The sequence below is a fragment of the Carlito syrichta genome, unplaced genomic scaffold, assembly GCF_000164805.1.
Source record: "Carlito syrichta isolate Samal-C Ts95f unplaced genomic scaffold, Tarsius_syrichta-2.0.1 Scaffold315753, whole genome shotgun sequence".
Taxonomy (NCBI): domain Eukaryota; kingdom Metazoa; phylum Chordata; class Mammalia; order Primates; family Tarsiidae; genus Carlito; species Carlito syrichta.
The window spans coordinates 961,793-989,029 of record NW_007259849.1 but is presented as its reverse complement, the minus strand read 5'-3'; the positions used below and the strand labels follow the sequence as shown (position 1 = coordinate 989,029).

The 27,237-nt window shown below is 40.9% G+C and overlaps 1 protein-coding gene across 1 annotated transcript in view; it reads right to left on the bottom strand.

Annotated features, from left to right (window-relative positions):
• Positions 1-3,866: 3,866 nt before the first annotated feature.
• CLMP (CXADR like membrane protein) overlaps positions 3,867-27,237 on the bottom strand; it is a 112,251-nt gene continuing 88,880 nt past the window's right edge. Inside the window, exons 2-7 of the mRNA XM_008073200.2 lie at positions 26,884-27,041; positions 12,094-12,295; positions 10,936-11,103; positions 10,363-10,485; positions 5,284-5,425; positions 3,867-4,697 (exon numbers count right to left, since the gene is read on the bottom strand). Coding sequence (XP_008071391.2) covers positions 4,502-4,697; positions 5,284-5,425; positions 10,363-10,485; positions 10,936-11,103; positions 12,094-12,295; positions 26,884-27,041 — 989 coding nt within the window. The 3' untranslated portion in view covers positions 3,867-4,501. The remainder of the gene's footprint in view (positions 4,698-5,283; positions 5,426-10,362; positions 10,486-10,935; positions 11,104-12,093; positions 12,296-26,883; positions 27,042-27,237) is intronic.

Below are 27,237 nucleotides of genomic sequence, written 5' to 3'. Positions count from 1 at the left end.
GCCTCGACCTGCTGGGCTCTGGCAATCCTTCTGCCTCAGCCTTCCGAGTAGCTGGAACTACAGGCACACACTACCACGCCCAGCTAACTGACTTAAACTTTTATGAGACTTAGTTTTAAAACATGAGAATACAAATATCTCTTTATAGGAATGGTGTAAGTATGAAACTGAGGCAAAATGTATCATGTGTTTAAATGCGCCTGGCACATGATAATAGGTCAGTAAGTGATCATTACTGCTATTGCTGTTATTATTATTATTATTTTTTGAGTTAGGGTCTCACTCTGTTGCCCAGGCTGGAGTGCATTGGCACACTTCCAGCCACTGCAGTCTCTACCTGCTGGGCTCAGGAGATCCTTCCACCTCAGCCCTCCAAGTAGCTGGAACTTTACAGGCGCACGCTACCAAGCCTGACTAATTTTTTTGTGATTTATTATAGAGACGAGGTCTCACCATATTGCTCAGTCTAGTCTCGAACCCATGAGCTCAGGCAATTCTCTCACCCCAGCTTCCCAAAGTGCTGGGATTGTAGGCTTGAGCCACCGCACCCAGTCTTATTATTTTTTTGAGTTGGAGTTTCATTCTGTCGCCCAGGCTGGAGTGCATTGGCACACTCATGGCCACCACAGCCTTGACCTGCTGGACTCAGGTGATCCTTCCGCCTCCGCCTTCCAAGTAACTGGAACTACAGGCACACACCACCATGCCTGGCTAAATTTTTTATTGATCTATTATAGAGATGAAGTCTCACCAAGTTGCCCAGGCTGGTCTCGAACCCGTGGGCTCAGGTAATCCTCTCACCTCCATCCTCCAAAGTGCTGGGACAATAGGTGTGAACCACTGCACCCAGCCTAGTGTTATTTTACCATGGACCTCTTAAATTTTTTTTCCAGATTTCTTTTACTGTCTTAGTGTGTACTCAGATTTTTTTGAAGCCCTTACTGTGCCCTTCTTCTCTGTTGACATTTCACTAAGTATTACAAGTATTACTAAGCAAGTATTACTAAGCAAGTAATTACTTGTTAATTTTGATGAAGTACTAAAGGACAGCAACTCTATCATTTCTTGGTGTTTCTTGTATAACTTATACTTAGCATCTTGCCTTGTGAGGTAAAAAAGCACTTGGTATATTTGTGACTGAAATCAATAAATAATAGATCATAGTCAGTCTTAGTTCTTTTGTTCTTCTGTTGGCAGCAAGATGATAAGCGAATTTCCAGTGCAGGTTATATGAGCTTCAGCCTTTCCTGCAGTATCACCCTTACTTATTTATTGTTTAATTGCTGATACAGATGCATCTATAATAAATATTTGGTTTTTGTGATGCACAAACACAATCCCAATTACAAGGCAACTTAGAAGTTAAAATTGACATATAAGCAGCTTAACACCAGAATGAAGCAAAATTATATATGTCTTTTTGCAACAGCAATTCTGATATTTTATACAGTATAACAACAAAGGCATCAATTTCCTTATCTTACAAATTAAAGTTTGGTTTATATATTTTATTGAAATGATTACACTCTAAACATCCACATCATTCCATCTTCATCTTCTTTTTTTTTTTTTTTGAGTTGAACTCTCACTCTGTTGCCCAGGCTGGAGTGCAGTGTCATGCACTCACAACCTCGACCTTCAGGGCTCAGGTGATCCTTTCACCTCAGCCTTTCAAGCAGATGGAACTACAGGCATGAGCCACCATACCTGACTATTTTTTAAATTTATTGTAGAGGTGCAGTCTTGCCAAGTTGCCCAGACTGATCTCGAACCCCTGGGCTTCCAAAGTGCTGGGATTACAGGTGTGAGCACCTGGCTTCATCTTCTTTTTACATTTTTTTCTTCTATCATTTATTTTATCCTTTTTATTTTCTATTTAAGAATCAAATTTATTTGGCTTGCAAAGTCAATGTGATATTGTCTGGAACTGGTAGTAGCTCAAACTAAAGCCCAGAACCTGTCAAAGAGAAGTGTACCGTCATTGTTAACTTCAACACCTTCTCTCTCAGAATCTTCAATTACTTATAATTTCTCAGCAGTGTAGTCTGTTCTGTGTATTTGTTACAGATTTCCCTTGTGAAGATTTCCAAAATAATTGGAATATTCAACTAGTATTGTAGTCTTTGATAACTAACATGTTTAAATAATTCAAACCTCTTTTTCATGCAAAGGGGATTGATTCCTGCTTTCAAAGGCATAGGTAGAAAACCTTAGGTTCAAAGTTGGTAATTAATGATAAGAGCAAATTGCTAGTGATGATACAGCTGTATCATAGTGTATTTGTTTGGCTCAGATACTCTAGGAATGAGAATTCTCAGAATTACGGAGCAGAAGTGAAATGTTGCCTGGATACCCACACTCTAGAAGAAAAAAAATGTAAGCCAAGTAAGGGGTTTTATATCTTACGGTGAGACAGTGTTAGATTAAGAAGCATTCCAAATATGCCAGTACTCTTAAACTACTAGCAGATAGTCTTTATGTTACTTCTTCAATGTCTCTTATTTTCCACCTCTTTTTAAAGAAAGATAAAACTCAGGTGAAAAATTCACCCAAGGATAAACTCCTAGGATCTGTAGAAGGAAGTTTTTGGTTTTTTGTATTAGTTTTTTTGTATTATGTGTGGACACCATTGTGACAAATATAGGAATGAAAAACCAGAGAAATCAGGTGAAATCCAAAATCAGCCTTTTTTCTTTCAGCATCTGATTCCCATTTTGGAAACATGCTTTCACCGCCATATTCAGCATTACTTTTTCTTTGCTCTAAGCTGTTGCTCTTTTAAATGATAAGTAGTATTCTGCTCTACCAACAGTGATCAGTTGACATTTGCACTAGGGTCCTTAAAGGGCTATTTCAGGTTCAGCATCTGTGCTGTAGGTATCATAGTAATCAAAACTATTTAAAAGGCAAATTATTGTATTGGAAGCTGTTTTCTTTTTATTTCCCAGACACCTTCTCCCATTCATTATCTCTTCAATAGCTATCCTGGGGAATCTTTCTGCCAATTCTTTCCAAGATGCTGGCAACCAAAATGTTAACAGGGTCAGCCTTCTCCTGCCACCCACTAGTTATTCTCATCTCTTCCCTAAATGTTAGTTCCCTTTCCTTCCACCCAAAGCTAGACTTCCTTGGAGGCAAAGGCTGGGAAAATACTGAATTTCTCTGTTTTAGCCTCTTAGATGAGAATGATTATGGCATCTACTTGCAGTGCCATTATGAACCATTGGCAATCCCTAATCTTTCTGATAATTTAAGGCATAGAATCATCAAAGTCCCAGGTTCACATCTTTCTAAAATGGTAGAAATGGAAGAAGCTCCAAATGTGGTACAATGCTAAGTTCCTTATGGCCTTCCTTGACAGAGTAAGAGAAAACTGATCTAATCTCCCTTTCGGGTCCAGCCAGTCTTAAAATTCTGATTTTACATGTTCTCAGAAAGAAGAGACTATAATGGTATGTTGGGTGATTTTCAGCATTCCTAGATATCTTTTTCTCTAGCAGAATTCTTTCTAAGGATATTGTGTAATAATATAGTATTTTCTTCTTCCAGAGATATCCAGTAGGAAAGTCCTTAGTGGCATCTGATTTGGGGGAAAATCCACAATTCCTCCAGTATATATTTCTGATATCTGTCAGCAATCCTCTGAACATCAAGATGGAAGGCTTTTTTCATTGTCCTTTGTCACGCATTTTGATCTCCTTTTTTAGTTCTTGTTTTAAAGTTCAATATAAGTAGGAAGATTAGTATAGAATGGGAAAAATTTGTTCACTCTTCTCCATATCCCACTATTTCAACTCATTTTGAAGTTAATATCCAAACCTTCTGACAAATTAAGTCAAGTCAGAATAGAAAAGACGTTTCCTTTCTTGGAGTTTTTTTTAGAAGTGGTTAGCTCAGTACATGGTGCAAATCGGTGTAATATAAGGCTGTGGGTTCTGCTTGACTATCTGAATAATCACAATAATCCAATAGGTTTGCAGAAATGCATAGAAAATTTACAAACAACATCTAATTTCTTCTCGACAATGGTGAATTGAAGCATTGATAGAAAATATCCCAGGTGAGAAGTTTTAGGTGTGTTCACCTCACCTTCTACCAATCTTCTCACCACAGGTCCTGGTCAATGAATAGACAGATTTGGACCCCTGCTTTCCCCTACTTTGGTCTAAAGGCACAGTGAGATGCCTTTTTGGAGATGATTTTGATATCTTTTTGCTTGTTTAGTATCATACAAGGAAAGAGTTTATCTGGATCTGTTCTGTACAATGCTCACTGCTACTTAAATGACCTCTTATCTTGTTCCAGAGGGTTGTGTGGCTGGTGACTGAGCTCCAATGACTAGAAGAGTCCTAAGACCCTGTCTTCTAGAAAAGCATAGGAGTTGAGTCCATTCTAATTCGCACAGTTTGGAAGGCTCTGTTCTGGCTGGGGATCATGCTGGATGTGGCTTTGCTTTGGTCAGGGTGGTATGGTGGGCTTTCTTTGGTTCAGAACCTCTCAACTAAGGCCCTACTAGGCTGTATGCCTGTGTGGCCAGCCCTGGCTGGGTTGCTGCTTCAGTCGACAGTGTCCGCTGGCTGCGTGAGGCACTATTTGCTGTGGAGCGAGTGGAGGAAGAACCAGAGCGTGAGCTCCGAGAGCCTGAGGAAGAGGAGCTAGGTTTCACAAGGCGGGCTTTCGGAGCTTCAGCATCTTCTCTGAAGAGAAAAAACAGCAAAGATAAACTTTAATACTGGCAGGACTGTGATAGCTTCCACTATGGTTGCTTCCTTCTGAGGTTTCCTAATACATTTCTCAAACTGTAAACCTGAAATAATAGTGTTGGAATGCAGCCATTTAGAGAAATAGGCTCTTCCTCATTTCTTAAGACTTAATGCTTGGCTTAGGCAAATGTATGTTATGTTAATCCAGAGGTCAGCCCTATTACATTGGAGAAATAGGATCTCACCACTGAGATGACCTAGACAGCACTCCTCCTCATTTAGGGTTTGTCTGCATAAACCCTCTCATAGTCTATAGGCTATACTTGGTCATTATTATATGCCCTTTATGAGTGGAAGTGAATCAGAAGTAATGTACAGTTGAACTTAGAAGTCTCTGTTGAGGATAGTTTCATAATAAAGCCCAGGTAAGCCAGACCTTCTGTCCCTAGGCTGAACTACGTACCAGACTAATAATCATTTTCACAGATTTATGGTTAAGAGGAAACAGGACATTTATGGTGACTGTAGTGCTGGCCCTAGAAAGGAAGGCCAGTAGAAGTGGGGATTTAGAGAGGTTTACCGAATTTCATTAGGTCTCTCTTCTTCCTCATATCTCTCTTTGTCTTTCCTTCGGATTAGCAGCCACACCAAGAGGAATATCAGCAGGGCTCCAGCCACTATGCCTGTCACTGCTCCTGCAACCATGCCGATGCTTGGTACATCTATTTTCTCAGAAGCAAAAGCAAAATAAAACAAAGCATAAGCTAGGAAATACATGATCTCAAAAACATAATTCTGGACATGATAAGTATTTCTAGGTCTTTATATCTATCTTTTTTTTTTTTTTTTTTTTTTGAGTTGGAGTCTCACTCTGTCACCAAGGCTGGAGTGCAGTGGCACACTCACGGCCACTGCAGCCTTGACCTGCTGGGCTCAGGTGATCCTTTCACCTCAGCCAAGCAGTGGCTGGAACCATAGGCATGCTCCATCATGCCTGGCTAAATTTTTTTTGTTATTATTATAGAGACAAGGTCTTGCCAAGTTGCAATCCTCTTGCCTCTGCCTCCCAAAGTGCTGAGATTACAGGCATGAGCCACTGCACCCGGCCTATATCGATCTGCTTGAGTAGTAACCCATCACCCTTTCTTATTGTATGATTGTCCCTCTTGATATTTTAGCAATTGTAGTTACTGAATCACAGATTTTACCAGCAGTTGGCCCAGATTTTAGTGAATAAGTCTGGGTTGGTTAGATGGTAAATAAGAGCTGAAAGTTACTATATCATGGAAGATTTGTTGGCCTGGATAGGATAACATTTAGGCAGTCCTCTGGCTTTGCCAACTTCCCTGCTTTCTCTAACTTCTCCCTTCTCTCACCAGTAAAATAAAAAGGAATGTTAAAAAAAAAAAAAAAACCTGAATGTAATAAAAGTTGTTTTTAAAAAGGAATGTAGCCTACAATTAGACTCTGTGTCTAGACTCTGTGTTAGACTCTGTGGAATTTATCCATGGATCCTAGAAATTCAGAAGTCAAGGTAAATGTGACTTGTACATTAGCAACTTACACTCTTTCATTTATACATCAGATTATTTATTAAGTCCCTACCCCGAGCCAGACACAGTTCTAAGCACTAGTGAAGACAGACAGTGTTTCTGCTTTTGTTGAGTTTATATTCCAGAAGGGGAAAAACATAATAAACAAGTAAATAAAGATAATTTCAGATAATAGATTCTATGAAGGCAAAAGTGAATGAGTGAATGAGGGGGAATGGAGAGATACTACTTAAGTTTGGGTGATTAGAACTTTGAGAATGTGACATTTGAGTTCAGATATAAATGATATTAAAGACTATCTTGTGCTGATCTAGAAGTGCATTTTAGGCAGAAGGAATAGCAAATATGATGAATGTGAGTGGGTCTGGAGCATATTGAGCAAAGGAGAGTGCAGAGAGATGAGGTCACAGAGACAGGAAAAGACCAGCTCACACAGAGCCTTATAGGACATGGCAAGGATTTTATTTGTAAGAGCAATGGAAGAGTAGCATGATACAAATTATATTTGAGAAAGTACACCGTGGCTGCTCTAGAGAAAATGGATTGTAGAAAGGTAGGAAAGCAAACAGGGATACCAGTTAGGAGGCTTATATAGTACAGGCTATAGATGATGATGGATTAGGCTAAGGTGAGAGTAATTTTCATAGACAGATGGATATTGCCTATATTTTGGAAGTACAGTCAAGAGGACTTACTGTTTATTCTTGTCCTATTATTTTTATAAAAGCTAAATGATCTCTTAATATTTCATTTTTTTAAAAGAAATTGTACTTTTGGCCAGACACAGCAGCTCACGCTTATAATCCCAGCACTTTGGGAGGCCGAAGTGGGAGGATTACTTGAAGCCAGTAGTTCAAGACCAGGCTGGGCAACATAGTAAGACCCCATCTCTACAAAAAAACATATTTTTAAAATTTTAGCCAGCTGTCATGGTATGCCTGGAGTCCTAGCTACTTGGGAGGCTGAGACTGGAGAAATGCTTGAACCCTGGAGTTCAGGGCTGGTGGTCTGTGATTGCATCACTGCACTCCAGTCTAGACAACAGAAATAAATAAATAAATAGGCCTGTGGATACATTTATTTAAGGTCTCAAAGCACTGGAGTTTATTTTACCTGACTAATTTCAATTAGAGAATGCTGTTTTCCTCACTGCCCCATCTCTAACATATACATAATCTAGATAGATTATCTATTAATACAAATTTAGGTTGCTTTCGGTTTTTCACAGTTGAAAATAATATGGCCAGATATGGTAGTGGCTCATGCCTGTAATCCCAGTACTTTGGGAGGGGGAGGTGAGAGGATTGCCTGAGCCCAGGGGTTCGAGACAAGCCTGGGCAACTTGGCGAGACTTCGTCTCTACAATAAATCAAGAAAAATTAGCCAGGCGTGCACACACCTGTAGTTCCAACTACTTAGAAGGCTGAGATGGAAGAATTGCTGAGCCCAGCAGGTCAAGGCTGCAGTGGCCACTGCACTCCAGCCTGGGAGACAGAGTGAGACTCCAACTCAAAAAAAAAAGAAAAGAAAAGAATATGTTATTTTCCATATGTATTTGCACATTTATAGAATGTCTCTCTAAAGGATAAATTTTCAGAAGTATTGCTGGATAAAATGGAATATACTTTTGCAACTGAAGTAAAATGGATTACTAGTTGTGGTATGGTCATACAACAAAATACTGTAACAAGATAAGCATACAGTAGCTACAAGCAACAACAATGATGAATCTCAAAAACAATGTAGAATGAAAGAAACCAGACACAAATGGAATGATTCCATTTATTTAAGGTTTTAAGACAGGAAAAGTAATCCATAAAGTTAGAAATCTTGATAATGAAGAGGTGGTGAGAGGTAAGTGACAGGTTCTTAATCACGATGTGGTTTACACGGATATATTTTTGAAGATCTATCAAGCTGTACACTTATCCTTCTTTGTGTGTATGTTACCTCAATATATTTGCCCCCCCCAGAAATTTACAGATTAAGCTAAACTGTGCTACCTATTTATACTTAAGTAAAAAATATAAAAGCACATGTTTCTCCATAGCCTTTCTAATACTGGCTCTACAGTTTTTATATTTACTACTAATCTGATAATTTAAAATAAAAAGGATGATTTCTTAACCTGGTGAGGGAAGAAAATCTAGGAGGTTGAGGGGACAGGATAGAGTGCCCCCGCCTTATTTATGTTTAGTGACCGTTTATTTTTTTCTGTGAACTGCATGTTGCATTTTTGTAAAAATAATTATCTGAAACTTGAAAATAGGTAAAAGAAGTACAGTGCTTGGCAATTCACATCTCTGTAGGGGAAACTTGTAGACCTTTGTCCAGTAGAGATGGAAATAATTGCTGCTCCAGTTAAACATGACCACAGAAATTGTAGGACATTAACCAGTTTGATGTTTAACCCAGCAGTCTTAACATCTTTGTTAAATTGTCTCTATATACCTAATTTCTCAAATGCTCTTTGGTCCACTTTTATCATCTTACTAGCTCCATCATTAAGTAATGAATTAAATATAATCTTTAATTTGTCAGAAATAAAAAAGATTTTACCTTTTTGAAAATTACACTTCAACATTCTGTGCCCATTTTGGGTAAGCTATTTTCTCACTAATTTGAATGAGTTCTTTATTGTGTATTTATATACTTTGGTTATTAGACTTTACACTGGTGGTTTTAAAAACATGTCCACATAATTATCTGCTGCTTCTCCCTTCTAAAGGTACAGCTTCATTCTCCTCCCTTTGAGCATAGTCTGGACTTAGTTACTAACTTTTTCTTTTCTTTTTGAGTCAGGGTCTCACTTGTCACCTGGACTGGAGTGTAGTGGCACAGTCACAGCTCATCGCAGCCGCAACTTCCTGAACTCAGGTGATCCTTTTGCCTCAGCCTCCTGAGTAGCTGGGATCACAGGCATATACCACCATGCCTAATTTTTTTATTTTTATTTTTGTAGAGGTTTTCTATATAGGTCTCGCTATATTGGCTAGGCTGGTCTCAAACTCCTGAGCTCAAGCAGTTCTTCCACCTCAGCCTCCCAAAGTGCTGGGATTATAGGCATGAGCCACCATGCCCAGCCTGACTCACTTCTAATAAATAGAATATAACAGAAGTGATGGTATGTCACATTTGAGGTTTCGCCATAAAAGCTTTGCTGCACTCTGTCTTAGATCTTAAATCTTAGATCACTCTTCGATCCTTCCTCTATTAGATCATTCCCTATGGGAGCCAGCTGCTCTGTTAAGAGCCTTATGTAGAGGCCCATGTGGTAAGGAGCTGAAGCCAACAGCCATGTGAATGAACTATCTTAGAGGCAGATCCTCCAGCACCAGTCAACCTTGTGATGGCTGCAGCTGTAGTAGACATCTTGCTCACCCTTCTGAGGAGAGACACAGAGCCAGACCTTCCAGCTAAGTCACCCCTGAATTTTTGGCCCACAGAAACGAGATAATAATGACCATGTTAAGCCGTGACGGTTTGGGGTCGTTTGTTACACAGAAGTAGGTAATAGACACACAGTTTGTTTTTGTCTTTTCACTTGGTTTATCCTGTCCTTTTTCAAGACTCAATTTCTAGATTATGAGCCTGGCATACAATTTATTGGACTGAATAACTTTTTATGTGTGTTTTTTTTTTGTCAGAGCCTCATGCTGTTGCCCAGGCCACCACAGCCTCAACCTTCCAAGTAGCTGGAACTATAGGCATGTGCCACCATGCCTGGCTAATTTTTTACTTATTTATTGTAAAGATGAGGTCTTGACAAGTTGCTGGTCTCAAACCTGTGGGCTTAGGCAATTCTCTCACCTCAGCCTCCCAAAGTGCTAGGATTATAGGCGTGAGCCTCCGCACCAGGCCTGTTTTTGTTTTTAAGACTGGTGTTCATTCAGTCACCTCCTAGGCCTGATAAATTTATTTGGGGGCTGTTAATTCACACATATTTGTAAATATAGAGTCAGATACAATTGTTGAATGGGCCTAGCAAACTTAATTTATTTTGGTGATAGCCATATCCTTCTGGAAATAAGACTTTGACCTTGACCTTATTCTTACTCATGATTAAAATTGAGCTACAATGCAAAACAACCTCTCTGAATGCTTACACTGTACAGTTACTCGCACCACACAACGTTCTTTCCCAGCTTCATTGCCTGCTGTGCACTGGTAGAGTCCCGAGGATGACATGGTGAGATTCTGCAGCAGAACTCGTCCAGGGTTGTTGTAGTCTGCACAAGCGGAACAATGACTGTAAATCCCCTTAGTGGAAGCATCTATATTTATTTATTTAATCATTGACCCAAGATTCTATAATACAATTTAATATGGATGACATGAAAGAAAAGATCCCTTTTTGGAACATGAGAAGGGAGGTAAACATTCTTTTAAGTTGTAGCACATCCTCAAAAGTTACAAATATTGTGAACATTTAAAGGATACTAAGGATATTTAGATATAGTGGATTTATTAGTACATTTCTATAACCTTTTACCACTTATACATGCCCTTTGAGGAAATAAAAGATGGATTTTCTGTCCTAGTTTATGGATTTAAAAAATGGAGTTCAAGAGGTTCAGCAGGGTATTCAAGGTCACATAGTGAGTTGTTGACAAAGTCAATTTAAAATTCATGGATAGAGTGCTATCTGGACTCAGTAGACCAGTAGGAAGATGACTTACCAATCCTAGATTTGGGAGGCAGATGTTCATCCTCTCCTTCCTTCTCTCGGATTCGCTGCCAGTAGTACACAATGGGCTTTGTGCCAGAGGATGACTCACACTGCAAAGTCAGGTCACTTCCTTCTGTCAGCTCTCCTTCCAACTCACACTTGGGCTTGGATGGTCTCACTGGCCCCCCAAAAAAGTGTAATGATATAAAGATCCCTAAACTTCAGATTCAATGGAAAACTAGGTCTTGTTGAGTTGTTTCTTCAGCCATTCTTTATGGTTAACTTGAGTTGGGGATTCAACTCACCATGCTTTACATTACTCCCAGAAGAACACCCAGTTCCATCCCCTTAGCACACATGCCCCCAATTCCAGTTGCTACCAGTGATGCTGTTGTAATTTTCTTTTTCTTTTCTTTTCTTTTTTTTGAGTTGGAGTCTCACTTTGTCGCCCAGAATGGAGTGCAGTGGCACGCTCCCGGCCACCACAGCCTTGACCTGCTGGGCTCTGGCGATCCTTCCACTCAGCTTTCCAAGTAGCTGGAACTACAGGCATGCACTACCACGCCTGGCTAATTTTTTGATTTATTGTAGAGATGAGGTCTCGCCAAGTTGGCCAGGCGGGTCTCGAACCCGCCGGCTCAGACAATCCACTCAGCCTCCCAAAGCGTGGGATTACAGGCTGAGCCACTGAGCCCGGCTTTGCTGTTGTAATTTTCAAGGCCACCTCAGAAACTCCCTCATCACTTCTCAAAGAAAATACAGTTATTTATTGGAAATTTTAGGAAAGTTGAGGGTGATTTTACTGATACTGAAACAGGAATACAAGTTCATTAATTTGGAAGCAATTAAGTAGAATTTAGTAGCTCTTGCTGTCAAAAACAGAATTGAACTTGAGTCATCTGAGAGATTTAAAATAGAAGGATACCATTCAGATATTTATGGATATCTAAGTTTTGTAATCAGCTCTCATGGAAAATTGTGATTATATTTTCTTTTTTCATTACAGCTAAAATTCAGGAAATATTTCTTAGGGAACTGAACTAGGTGATCTTTGAATGTATAATACAAAGCACTGAACAAAAGTTTTGTAACCCATGGTGCATCTGACTATCCCTCCCAGAGACCTTATGAATAGGATGTATGTGTTTACCTTGGCACCCTGCCTTACCTAAGACTTTTAAGATGACATAGCTCCACACATAGCGCCCTGAATTCTTCACCTTGCAGGTGTACCGGCCCTCATCACTGGGCTTCAGAGGTTCAATCTGCAGGGAGGCATCTCCTGCCAGGAAATTGGAAGCAAAGGCCACTCGGCCCTTCTGTTCCTCAGTCAAGTTATTGTAGACGTGATGACTGGAGTAAGTGATCACCTGTGGGATAGACCAAGGTCAGGTCACATAGTGTGGCTCTCAGCCTTCTTCTCCTGCTGGTGTCAAGATGAGGAAAAGGACTACTCCTAATGGCACAAAGTAGTCAAGTCGGGCTGATTCTAAGGCTCAAGAAATCTCAGTTCTATGTAAAAGTTGCAAGTACAATAAACATTTGCCTAGGCCTTCCTTCTCCTTCCAAGGATAACACCTCATATTTTTGTAGCATTGGGCAACCCCTTGGGTCCCCTCCCACTGTGGGAGCTTTTCTGTCCTCTCAATAAATCCTGCTTTCTCAAAAAAACAAAAATAAAAAACCCCTCATATTTGTGCCCATTTAATTATTTCATTAAGTGCTCAGAACTACTCCATATTATAGATAAGAAACTTTACATTTGAGTTACATACTGAAGGTCACACAGCTAAGTTAAGGAAAGGAGGAAATTGTACAAGAGTACATCTATACATACATTAAACCTAGAATATTTCTGCAAGGGTACACAATACGTGGTATCAGTAGTTGACTAAGGAAAATTGAGAGAATAGAGGATGATTCCCTTTTCTGTCTTTTGCATTTTCTGCATGGGATCTGTTCAAAGTATACCATACAACTTTTATGTGCTCTCTAGCTTATTTTTCACCACAATTTTTCCAAGTAACTCCCATTTTACAGACAAGTGGCAGAACGAGATTTGAATATAGGTCTTCTAAGGCTATTGTTCGTATATATTGTTAACCTCTTTCCCCATGTGTATTCATTTAACTGCTCTTAATTGTTCTTCCAGAATGTCTGGAAATGGAGTAAAAGTGAAACTGAAAAATCTGTTTTGTTGAGAGTCTTTATGAAAGGACTGAAGACGTTATGATATAGTAGAAGTTAGTGGTTAAAATTCCAATATGGCCGGGCTTGGTGGCTCAGCCTGTAATCTCGTGCTTTGGGAGACTGAGGTGGGTGGATTGCCTGAGCCTACGGGTTCGAGACCCACCTGGGCAACTTGGAGAGACCTCATCTCTACAATAAATCAAAAAATTAGCCGGGTGTGGTAGTGCGTGCCTGTAGTTCCAGCTACTTGGAAGGGTGAGGCAGAAGGATTGCCAGCAGGTCGAGGTTGCGGTGCCCGGGAGCGTGCCACTGCACTCCAGTCTGGGCGACAGAGTGAGACTCCAACTCAAAAAAAAAAAATTCAGATAATGAACTGGGTGCGGTGGCTCATGCCTATAATCCCAGCACTTTGGGAGGCCAAGGTGAAAGGACTGCCTGCACCCACAGGTTCAAGACCAGACTGGGCAACTTGTGAGACCTCATCTCTATAATAAATCAAAAAAATTAGCCAGGCATGGTGGTGTGTGCATGTAGTTCTAGCTACTTGGAAGGCTGAGGCAGAAGGACTGCCTGAGCCCAGCAGGTCAAGGCTGTGGTGGCCAGGAGCAGGCCACTGCCCTCCAGCCTGGGTGATAGAATGAAACTCCAACTAAAAAAAAAAAAAAAAAAAAAAATCAGATCTGATACTGAAGGCTTCATTGTTTGGTTTTGGCTTTAGTGTGGAGTAGTAAGAGGAATTTAGATGGAAAAAATTCTGTTCTTTCCTGCCACAAAATGCACATAAGTTTCATTCTGTTTTCCTGGCTATGGAAACTAATAGATTTTCCCAACAGAAAAAGTAAATGTTGATTTTTACTGAATTTTCATCTGCCTGCATCACAACCTCTAGTTCTTTAATCTTTCCCTGGATTCTCATAGTCCATCACCTCACTCCAGTCATAGAAACCAAGACTTCAAAGCCATATGACTTTAACTTTGTTTCTCCTGCCACTCGGCAATGATATTCTTAAACTTATTTGATTTAAACATAAGCAAACATTTGTGGATGCCTGCTTCTCATCGGATCTGGATGAAGATACTCAGATGAGTGAAACTCTCCAGGTAATTTCTAATCAAGTGGCATTAACAGAGAAAGAAGTGTAAACATAGAAAAAAGAATGTTACTTGAAATAGTATCAGAAAGAGTATCCCAGAAAGCTTTGAAAGTTGAGTAGACTAAGAGGAGATGCAGGAAGAGTAGGGCTGGAGAAAGCATTCCAGTTACATAGAAGGGCACTAAAAAAAGCATGCAAGCATATGGGAGTCTCCTAAGCACATTTCTGGCTGCAGCTGTTCCAAATTGTTTTCACTCTACTTAAGCCTTAGCCTCATCCTCAATCATGTGATGCTCTGTAGCTTATCAGATGCTTTCCTCAAAAGATTAAAAGTCATCCAATACAAAGTTCGTCAGTTCTGTCTCCATTATGTCTGTTGTCATCCGTTTTCCCCTTACCACCTCTCTGAGAAAAATGCTTTCTCCTTTCTCTGCATATTCTTTTTTCTTCAGCAAATATCTATTGAGCTTATGTGTCAGGTCCCATGTCCATCACTGAGAAAACAGGCAGGAATAACACAGTTCCCACACTGAAGACATCACAGTCTTAGGGGAGGTAGAAGGGAGGAGAAACAGGTAAGAGAACATTAACCACTGTAACCTAAAACATTTTCATTCAAAATTACTCTCTCATTTCAAATACCACTATTGTGTATCTCTATCCTCAACATGTTTTTGAGCTCCAGTTTCATATTTCGAGCTGCCTGGCTGCTGTGTACTTCTGTCTTCTCCAGTCTACCCTACATAGCTGCCAAGTTAATCTTATTAATGTAAATAATAAGATTATTATTAATGTGAAATTCACATAAACTCTTTTCCAGCTCAAAAACCATTAATGGCTCCAATCACCTCTGAATGATGACCAGACCCAGATTAGATTCAGACTCAGAATAAACCTCTATGTTACCTTCTCAATCTCTTCCTTATTTAGTCTACTTCACATACCTGAGTCCAATCAGATGACATCGTTTCCCTTTTTTTAATGTGTTGTGCTTTTCTGTGCTCTTACGCCTTTGCTCACTGCATTTGCTATTTATTCTTTTCAGTCCAAAATCAATATTAACTCCCCATAAAGCCTTTCCTGATATGACATTCAGACTGACAATGTTCTCTTTACTCTCATCCTTAGAATTTCTTTGCACCATTTTTATTTCAGGAGAAATTATGAAAGACTTTGAAGTGGGCAAATAGATTGCTGGGTACATTTTCTATTATGCTAGGTATCATCCAGGGAACCTTTCAGGGTTATCTGATTTTATTTACATCTGTTGTCTTTGGCTAGGCTGTTTTGCACTCTGCAGTTCTTCATTCAGTAAGCATTTATTTAAAAAATAATAATAATAAGGAAGGCTGAGGTGGAAGGATCGCCTAAGCCCAGCAGGTCGAGTCTGTGGTGGCCATGAGCATGCCACTGCACTGTAGCCTGGCAACAGAGTGAGACTCCAACTCAAAAATAAAAAATTAATTTAAAAAACACTCTGCTTGGCACTGTTCTAGAGATAAAAACAATACAAAGAAATGAGTATTCTAGTGTTCAAGGATAATTTTTTTAAAGTAAAACTGTCTCATATATATGGAAAAGAAATGTGTCAAAGATTTTACTTCATTCAGTAATGATAGAGCTAGTAAGATGTTAAAACCAGTTCAAATGAGAATTAGGACTAGAAGAGATTTATATTCATTTGTATCTCTATGAACAAGAATAATTTATATAGCTATAGATAAGAAATATGTGCATCACCATCAGCCACCCACAAGTTCTATGTCTGTGGAAATTAATATATGAGAAATATTAGACCCAAATTTATCTCTGGAAAAACCTGAACTCTAAACCTTTTAGACTTTAAAAGGTGAAAGCCCTTGCCCAAGATGGATTTTAGAGTTTAGATTGGAACCCCAAGATTTCTGGAGATAAATCCCTTTTCTTGCTCCCTCCTCCCATAACATGCAGCTTTCCCTCCTCCCCCTCTCCATAACTTGAGGCTTTTATTGAAAAGAATGCAGAAATTCAAGACAAAACATCTGTGTAGGAATAAAGACTGAACTTTTGACTGGAATAATGCATTGATTGTACTTTTTAGGCTTTTTTAACATGAAGATGATATTCAGGATGTATCTACCAATAGTGTGTGAGGGAAATCTGCATTTTATGGGGGAAGGAGACTGGGTGGGAAAGGACTTTATCTCCAGAACTCTTGAGTGCCAGGCAGAGTTCTGAAATCCATCTTGAAAAAGGACCTTAACCTTTTAGAATCTAAAAGATTTAGAGTCCAAGTTTTCTGGAGATGAGTTAGGGTCTAATTTTTATCAAAATTAAAAGGAAATTAGGATAACAGTTCCTATCCCAATAACTTCACAGATTTAGATCAAGAATTTTTAAAAAGACAATCTGTGGAAGGGTATTCATTATTCCTTCACTCAGTGACCATTTAGTGGCTACTCTGTGCCAAGTATAGTGCTTGTCTCTTTATGGATGTGAACTAAATAGGGAAATTAAATCCATGAACACAATGCTGTCCCTTAGTTTCAGGATTTTTTTTTTTTGAGTTGGAGTCTCAATCTGTCACCCAGACTGGATTGCAGTGGCCGCTCCCGGCCTCAGCCTTCCAAGTAGCTGGAACTACAGGCACGCGCTACTATGCCCGGTTAATTTTTTTTTTATTTATTGTAGAGATGAGGTCTCACCAAGTTGCCCAGGTGGGTCTCGAACCTGCGGACTCAGGCAATCCACTCACCTCAGCCTCCCAAGGCATGGGATTACAGACTGAGCAACTGAGCCCAGCTTCAGGATTTTTTTTTTTTTTTTTAAGTGTGGTATTTATTTTGTGCTAAGCACTGTTGCCCCTCCTGTTTTCGTGGTAGACATCACTAATGAATAAGTCCACTCCTTTGTTGAGGCTGGGCATCCCAGAGAGGCCTTCTTATGGCCAGAAAGAGGTTTCTATCCTATTCTTACCCCTTACAATACAACTAGCTTCTTATATCCAGCACCATTTCTACATGACTGCTTAGTTCCACCTTGCTGTTTTTCTTCTTTTCTCCCAGACAAAACCTATGAACTCTGACCCGGAAAAATCCTCTCACTATTTTGCAAATAATCCCATAGGTTTTTAACACTCAACTGAAAGTCTTCTGCTTTAGACACAGACCAGGAAGAGCTAGGATCACAGCCCTTCTCCTGGTTTTGGTACTTGTTTGTTTTAAATGTTTGCAGGGTGGGTAGACGCTGTCAGCCCCACATCCTGTTGCATAGGAAGAATAGTTTCTTGCCAGTGGAAGGAGCTACCTTAGAAATGCCAAACTGGTTGGACAATGGGGAGAGGAGGAAATGTGTTAGCAACAGAAAAAACTGGAAGCTCTAGAGCTTATCTCCACTCAAGACTGAAAGTTAGGGGCAAGTGAGCTTGGAACACTTCATAGGTACTCAGTGTGATTTTCTTCTTTCCTGATTTGTCCATATTTTCCCCAGGTGCATAATTATCTCCAAGAAAGGTCGGTTTGTGCTTGCTAAGAAGAATGAAGAGATAACTAAGCCTAAAAGACAGTAAAGAGCTAGGTAATTTTTAGGAACTTTTGTGTTTTGTGGGCTTTGAGAGGTTGGTGACCTTTTTTGGTTTGAGGGCCTTGGAATTTTTCTTGTTTATTTTAGTATTTGGGCAAGTATCAGGAGATGTCCTTGTATTGAAAGGTACATTTGACTTTGGAGAGCCTTAGTAGCAGTGGCCTAGAGTAGAATTTGGGTGCTTTGGATTGCCACTAACAGTAGAGCAGGGGCTCTCAAACTGTTTTGAACCGACTCATATTAATATTTTTTTCCCGTGAACACATATAGCATACACATATATGATGGGAAATATATGTTTTATGAAAGAATCTACGTGCAATACACTCTGATATTGTCTAGTCTATGTTAATGTTAAAACAACAAAACCAAAACAAAATTTCTGACCATGTAGCATATACCAGTGGGTTATAGAAAAACCACAGACTTTGAGAAACCACTGTATGCAGCACAGAGAGTGACTGAGAGTGCTGGCTGGGAAGTCAGATGATCTACACTCAAACGGAAGTTGTTCCACCTAGTGCTTTGCTTCTCAGTTCAGTTAACCTTTCTATATCTTAAGGTTATCAACTGTAAAACTGGCCTGAGCTACTTACGAGAATTTTTCTAGGAGTAAGATAGTAAGCACTCAAAGATTAGTATCATTTTGATTAACTGAATCAAGAACGCCCCTAAGGTTTCCAAAATGGTTCAGCCCAGTGCCCCAAGGATATTAATCATTTCACTCATTTGTATAGCAAAATTCCCCTGGCTGAAAACCTGTTTCCCCTCACTTGTGCACACTGATGAGGCTTCCCCCTGGATGTGATACCTAAGGCAGTGCAGTCGGGACCATGTCTCATCTCTTATTATTATTTTTTGAGTTGGAGTCTCACTCTGTCGCCCAGGCTGGAGTGCAGCGGCATGCTTACGGCCACCGCAGCCTCGATGATCCTTGGTGATCCTTCCGCCTCAGCCTTCCAAGTAGTTGGAACTACAGGCACATGCCACCATGCCCAGCTAATTTTTTTGATTTGTTATGGAGATGAGGTCTCACCAAGTTGCCCGGGCTGGTCTTGAACCCATGGGCTCAGACAATCCTCTTACCTTGGCCTTCCATAGTACTGGGATTATAGGCGTGAGCCACCACACCTGGCCCCTTGTCTTCACATCTTTGGCCCTTGTCCTCACATCTCTGAATCCGTTAATCCCCAAAATGATATTCCTTGGTTCTGAACAGTATTTTCTGATGTGTCTTTGACTTTAATGCAGTTTTTTCCTTCTGAAATGTTTCTCCCTCTTTTATTTTTGCCTACCAACACCTATACAAGGCCTTGAGGTCAAACTCAAGAGCTGCTTTCTGTGTGTAGCTTTTCCTAGCTCCCCAGTCAGAATGTTTTCTTTCTTCAACCTTCAGAGTTTTGGGCATATCTCTACCACAGAACTGAATACATTTAAGTAGGCTTGACTCCATCTTGTTTTTCTTCCCTTTCCCCAAAATCCTGTCCTGATTTTTTTTTTTTTTTTTGAGTTGGAGTCTCACTCTGTCGCCCAGGCTGGAGTACAGTGGCACTCTCCCAGCCACCACAGCCTCGACCTGCTGGGCTGGGCACCGGCGATCCTTCCACCTCAGCCTTCCACGTAGCTGGAACTACTGGCATGCACGCTACCATGCCCAGCTGATTTTTTGATTTATTGTAGAGATGAGGTCTCACCAAGTTGCCCAGGCTGGTCTTTCTTAAACCCGTGGACTTAGGCAATCCACTTACCTTGGCCTCCCAAATCGTGGGATTACAGGCTGAGCCACCGAGCTGGGCCATGATTTTTTTTTTTTTTTTTTTTTTTTAAAGAGACAAATCTCACTATGTTGCCCAGGCTAGGATTGTCCAAATATTTAATGAAAAAATAAATAGCATACAGAGAAGCATCTGACATCTTTGGAAAGCAGAGATTATACAATTGCAAGATAGCTATATAATGTAGCAGAAATCTTTACAGAGAGAGAAGACACCAAGGTTATTTTGCCAGGAAACAGCATTTATTCATGCTAGCACCGGCTCAGGGGATTCACATTGAAAGGCTGAGACCGGAATGCAGCAAGGCATTGCCTTATATACATTTTAGTTTCTTTGTCTCCCATACAAGGAGGCAGTTTGGCATTATCCATTTGATTGGATATTTTGTAGCTGGAGGTGGCAGTTAGCATTACTTGGTACACACTGATTGGTTTTACATAATTATTTCATTTGCATGTCCTATTTGCTGATTGGCTTACAAGATCACTATCCTGATTGGATTCTGCCAAAAGTTTGAACATGTAGCCCTCCAAAGTGAAAAGCCTGGGAAAAAAGTAGCACAAAAAAGCAGGAAGTAACTTATTTTCCCTTTTATTATTCCTGCATCTTCAGAAGGGCCCCTGCCTCAATAATATAATTAAATAACAATTATTTAATATGCAAATTTCACACACCTTTCTCACATGGATTGGGTCTCAGTTACAGCCTTGCAATTTGGCTCAGACACATTCTATATCCCAGATGTGGGTTTCTTTGTTCTTTTTTTTTTTTAATACTAAGAAATGTAGTGGTGAGACTAAACTGTTTATGAAGGTGTGATGGGAAAAAAATGAACATCAATTTAACAATTTTGCAAATGAAGAAAAATATATAAAGTGCAGCTGTTTTGGGGGCTATTTGTTTTATGGCATTCCTGGTGGAGCTAGGACAATTTGTTAGTACTTGTATGGAGCAGATGGGTCAGTCAACTTTCTGGCAGTTGTTCTGCTGTGCCATGCATGGCCCACACAGCAATCATACAACTGCTTTGAACGGAGATGGATACAGGTCTCTTGATGTTTTAGATCAGGGTTCTTCTTGTTCAAAGCCAAATGGAAAGGGTAAAGTGAAGCATGAGAGGCTAGGCATGGGAACTGGAATATGTATGTCCTCATTTCCTCTATTTGAAAAATAGAAGGCCGGGCTCGGTGGCTCAGCCTGTAATCCCGCACCTTTGGGAGGCTGAGGTGAGTGGATTGCCTGAGCCCGTGGGTTCGAGACCCGCCTGGGCAACTTGGCGAGACCTCATCTCTACAATAAATCAAAAAATTAGCCGGGCGTGGTAGCACGTGCCTGTAGTTCCAGCTACTCGGAAGGCTGAGGCGGAAGGATCGCCAGAGCCCAGCAGGTCGAGGCTGCGGTGGCCGGGAGCGGCCACTGCACTTCAGTGTAGGCAACTTGAGTGAGACTCCAACTCAAAAAAAAAAAAGAAAAATAGAAGAGAAACTTTTTTTTTTTTTTTTTTTTTTTTGAGTTGGAGTCTCACTCTGTCGCCCAGGCTAGAGTACAGTGGCACACTCTTGGCCTCCCCAGCTCACAGCAATCCTTCTGCTTCAGCCTTCCCAGTAGCTAGAACTATAGGCGTGCACTACCACACCTGGTTAATTTTTATTTATTTATTTATTTATTTATTTATTTATTGTAGAGACTGTAGAGACAAGTTCTCACCAAATTGCACAGGCTAGTCTCAAACCCACAGGCTCAGGCAATGCACTTGCCTTGGCCTCCCAAGGTGCTGAAATTACAGGCTGAGCCACCAAACCCGGCCAAGAAAGATTTCTGTTGTGTGTTCCTGGCTGACCTTGGGAGAAGTAGTCACTTTCACTTTGGAAATGCAGTTATGTTTCCATTCCTAGGACCAGGAGGAGAGCTCCAGAGTTCTAATGGCCATGCTATTTCAAGGCTGAAATTCAGATTATTCAGACTACCTATCCATTTCCAAATGTTCTCTGTATGCTTTGAACATCCTTGACAAAGGTGATAAAAACATTTCTTCTCAGATTGAAAGGCAAAGCTAAACTTAGGATCTACGTCATTGGTAGCCTACTTTAAGTGTCACAACATTCCAACTTTTCCTGTATTTTTTTTCTCAATCACCCTCACTCTCATTCCCAACACCCTGGCAACTTTTTTTTTTTTTTTTTTTTTGAGTCAGGGTCTCACTCTGTCATCCAGTGGTGCGGTCACGGCTCACTGCAGCCTCCACCTCTGGACTCAGGCAATCCTTACACCTCAGCCTCCTGAGTAGCTTGGACTACAGGTATGTGCCACCGTGCCTAGCTAATTTTTAAATTTTTGGTAGAGACGGGGTCTTGCTATGTTGCCTGGGCTGGTCACAAACTCCTGGGCTCAGAAGTCCTCCTACCTCAGCCTCCCACAGTGCTGGTATTATAGACGTGAGCCACCACGCCCAACCTATTATCCCTTTCTTGACATCCCAAATGCCCATGACTATAATTTAAGCCTTTATTGTATAGTCTGAAATTGTTCAACTGATCTTGCTTTTACTTGAGTCTCCCTTAAATCAGTGTGCCATATAGTGTCAGAGCAATTGCCCTAAGATGTAAATATGTCCCTTGCACTCTTAAGATTCTTCAAGAACCCCATGACATTACAGCAACAATTCTAAGCACCCTAGGACAGCATACAAGATCTTCTATCTTCTGGTCCTGCAACCTCAGCAGGCTCACATCTTACATTATACCTATACTAGCTGTTTATGATTTCCCAGAATTTTCCAGTCTTTGTATCTGTACTCTCATAATTTTTTTCAGGATAATTCCTTTTATCAAGACTTAGATCAACTATGTTTTCTTACAGGAAGCTGTCCTTTACTTTTCTTCTCTTCTAGCTACTCTTGGCCAGTGGCTAGAACACTCTGCTTGTCTTTGTCATGATATTTGTCAGTTCTGAAATTGTTTCTTTGCACACTTCTTTCTTCAGTTACTCCTTTGCTGTAGGCTGTGTGTATGTGGGAATCCAATAAATATTTATTAAATTTAACTAAATTGGTTTTTGATATTTTGTAACTTTCAATAGTATCAAGTTTTTTCCTGCATCAGAACCTTTGCATAATTAATTCTGTGTGGAATAGTTTTCTCCACACCCTCTTATTTCTTACATAGCACATATTATACTTTCAAATTATTTATGAAAGTAATATAGCTAGTGGTTCACAGCCTAGGCATTCATATTAGAGTACCTAATTTAAAAATGCAAAATAGGTGCCTTTAGGCAATTTGTTCACTTTGTGTGTATATGAGCATACAGGTACACATCAGTTCATCATTTGTAAATTGGGCCTAATAATTCTAGTCATGAGTATTAAAATTAAAACAAAAATTTTTTTAGACGAGGTCTCACTATGTTGCCCAAGCTGGTGTTGAACTCCTGACCTCAAACAATCCTCCTGCCTCAGTCTCCTGAGTACCTGGGATTACAGGCATGAACTACTGTGCCTGGCAAGTATTAAATAATATGTGCTAAACAGATTTAAACCTGGCATGTAGCTAATACTTATTGCTTCCTTTCTGCTTGTCTTCCTTCCTGCCTCCCTCCCCTTCCTTTCTTTTTAAAAACATTATTTTATTTATTTATTTAAGAGACAGGATCTCACTATGTTGCCCAGGCTGGTTTCAAACTCCTGTTCTCAATCCTTCTGCCTCAGCCTCCCAAGTGACTGGGATTACAGACATGAGCCACTACTATGATGTCTTCTTTACCAGTGTATCCTGCTACCTAGTGTGACATACAGTAAGTACTAAATAAATTTGTGTAATCTGAATGATTGAATAAATGACCATGCTTACTTTAGAATATCAACTGAAGACACATGGGGAATTATGACTGCATAAAGCCAACCATATTAGTGGCCTTTTTTTTTTTCTTTGAGTAGGCGTCTTACTCTGTCACCCAGACTAGAGTGCAGTGGCACAGTCCCGGCCACCACAGCCTCGACCTGCTGGGTGCCGGCGATCCTTCCGCCTCATCCTTCCAAGTAGCTGGAACTACAGGCGCGCGCTACCATGCCCGGCTAATTTTTTGATTTTTGAGATGAGGTCTCGCCAAGTTGCCCAAGCCGGTCTCGAACTTGCAGGCTCAGGCAATCCATTCACCTCAGCCTCCCAAAGCATGGGATTACAGGCTGAGCCACTGAGCCTGGCTCAAAATCAATAATTAATATTCCTAATATTCACTTGGCTATATAATCAAGCAGTTTTTTTTGTTTAGTTCAAATGAAGTTACTTGAAAGTTAGATATATGGAATTGTTGGAGAAAGTTATTCAGTGATACTTGTTAAATATGGTAAGGCAGATTTTAAGTGGGGGAAATAGGTATGGGGCCACTGCAATGGGGTCTTGCAGTGGAGGACAGAGATTGGGCTTGACTCTAACTCCAACAAGGACAAGTGGGAGTTTATAACCAAAGAGCAGGGTGGGGGTCAGTAGATGGGAAGTTACTAAGAGGAAACATCAGGATAAGGGGGTTTCTGGCTGAACCTGCTTGATAGGGTTATTGTTATAGGCAGGCCAGGGTGATTAGATACCAAAGGTGGGGCATTTTCACTAAACTGACTTAGAATTCTTGCTCAGAATGTGTTCTCCAGGGACAGAAAGAAAAGCCCAAGATCAGGTCTAGTCAGAAAGAACCAGAAGCCTACCTCAAGTGTGGTCAAAGGAGAGAGTCTTTATCAGAGTCATTCTTAGATTTTTATTACAGGAACTTGGGCTCTTACTTACTTCCCTCAGAACTGAGAGTATCTTGTCTAGGACTGACCAAGAAGTTGTTGGAATAAACATGCTCAGATTAAGGTGACCTTGCTCTATAGAGAACAGATAGTCTTTGGATGCTACACTATGAGGACAAAATGACAGGTAGTATCAAAATAACAAGGTGATGTAGACAGCAGCTTAAACTCCAATAGTGATCCTGAAATTTATTTTCAGTGAAAACCTTAGCTTCTCCCAACATAAACCCTTTTAGGAAATTAGTGGCACAGACAGAGAAAACGACAATTTTCTATTCATTTATTTAGAGATGGGGTCCTGATATGTTGTCCAGGCTAGAGTACAGTGATTATTCACAGGTTTGGTCATAGTGCACTGCAACCTCAAACTCCTGGCCTCAAGCAATCCTCCCACCTCGGACTCCCAAGTAGCTGAGACTGTAGGTACACACCACCACACCTAACAGGAAAAGAAGTAAACTGCAAAAAATGAGGAAAATCAGTTTTCCTAAGGTACACATTTTTTAATCATAAAACTTTTTTTTTTTTTTTTGAGTTGGAGTCTCACTCTGTCGCCCAGACTGGAGTGCAGTAGCCGCTCCTAGCCACCGCAGCCTCGACCTGCTAGGCTCCGGCAATCCTTCTGCCTCAGTCTTCTGAGTAGCCGGAATTACAGGCATGTGTTACCATGCCTGGCTGTTTTTTTTTTTTTTAATTTATTGTAGAGATGAGGTCTCGCCAAGTTGCCCAGGTGGGTCTCGAACCCGCGGGCTCAGGCAATCCACTCACCTCAGCCTCCCGAAGGCGTGGGATTACAGACTGAGCCACCGAGCCTGGCTAGTCATAAAACTTTAATAAAAAGGTAAGCCTTTTAACAGCAACATAGGTCAATGAGTAAAGGGAGTGAGAGAAGTTATACCAAAAACGTGGATTGAAGAGAGCTACTGTGACTGAATGCAAGCAAGGCAGAATATAATAACAATAGTTAACTAAGTTCTTTATTTTTTTATTTTAGTTTTTTGGGTTTTTTTTTTGAGCTGGAGTCTCATTTTGTTGCCCAGGCTGGAGGACAGAGGCACATTCCCGGCCACCGCAGCCTTGACCTGCTAGGCTCAGGTAATCCTTCCACCTCAGCCTTCCAAATAGCTGGAACTACAGACATACACCACAACGGCTGGCTAATTTTTTTATTTATTGTAGCATCTCTAGCCAAGTTGCTCAGGCTGGTCTCAAACCTGTGGGCTCAGGCAATCCTCTCACCTTGGCCTCCCAAAGTGCTGGGATTACAGGCATGAGCCACCACACCTGGCCATGTATCTGAGTTCTTATACCAGCCAGCCCAGTTGCTCCTGAACAGGAGGCAGAGCACTGCAATTTCTGTTCACACGCCAGAAGCACATGAAACCAGTGGGTCATCATGGCTCTACCCGACCTGAGCACTAAAGACTTAGGGCCCACTCCTTTATTTTTCCACTCTAACACCAGTGTCAGTTCTCTTGCTGACCAATTATATGTGTGTAAAGCATTTTTATTCATGTCTAGTACTTGTTTCTCTGTACTGCACGTTGTTTGTCATATCACATACTCTTTTTTTTTTTGAGTTGGAGTCTCACTCTGTTGCCCAGACTGGAGTGCAGTGGCCACTGCCGGCCACCGCAGCCTCGACCCGCTGGGCTCCGGCGATCCTTCCGCCTCAGCCTTCCAAGTAGCTGGAACTACAGGCGCGTGCTACCATGCCCGGCTAATTTTTTGATTTATTGTAGAGATGAGGTCTCGCCAAGTTGCCCAGGTGGGTCTGGAACTCGCGGGCTCAGGCAATCCATTCACCTCAGCCTCCCAAAGCGTGGGATTACAGGCTGAGCCACTGAGCCCAGCTCATATCACATACTCTTAAGCTTGGAAGTCATAACTTTGTGCAAGACTGAAGCATAGGCAGGTAGTGATGGTTTATGAGGAGGAAGAGGAGCAGGTCTCTTAGAGTAGGCTTTGGGTTCTGGTCCCCTAGACTACAGAATCAAGCTGCTATATCTTAGTCCCCTTGTTAGGCAAAGACACTAATAGTGCAAATTCCCTGTCCAGGCAAATACCAGATGGCTTTTTTTTTTTTTGAGTCAGAGTCGCACTCTGCTGCTCAAGCTGGAGTGCAGTGGCATGCTCATGGCCACCCCATCCTCAACCTGCTGGGCTCAGGCTATCCTTCCACCTCAGCCTTCCAAGTAGCTGGAATTACAGGCGTGCACCACCATACACGGCTGATTTTTTCATGCCAAGTTGCTCAGGCTGGTCTCGAATCTATAGGCTCAGGTAGTCCTCTCGCCTTTACCACCCAAAGTGCTGGGGTTACAGGTGTGAGCCACTGCACTCAGATCAGATGGCTTTCTCATAGTTATGGCTTGCCTGAAAAACATATTCTCTTAGTCTCACAACTAAGTATTCTTTCTTCTCTGTAGTTTGTATCTAGAGTCTTTTGAGTGTAAGCCAGATGAAAAACCAATTCTAGCTCTTTCAGACTCAACGAGAAAGACTGTAAGCAAAGGCAAATAGGAGGATAAGGAGGAGGGATATATACTTACCACTTTTTGGTTCCCTTCATTATCAGTGAGCAGCCATTCAATATCCAGTGTGTCTTTTTCTGGAAGTCCCAGTTGATGGTGACAGGGCAAAGTGACCTTTTCCTCTGCTACTCTCTTGATCTCTGTGTGGGTCCCCAAGGTTCCAATGTAGTAGGACACTAGAAGAAGAAAACTTCTGATGAATAATGCAGAAACTGAATGGCAATGTATGGGGGGGAAATATTACAACAACTAATTATGGATATTCCTGTGGGCAAGGACTGGTCAAGGTGTTGGAAGAATCCTAGGCCAGGAGTACTAAAAGTCCTGGTGTCTCACACTGGCTGCTCCATTTGCTGAATTTATCACATCTTC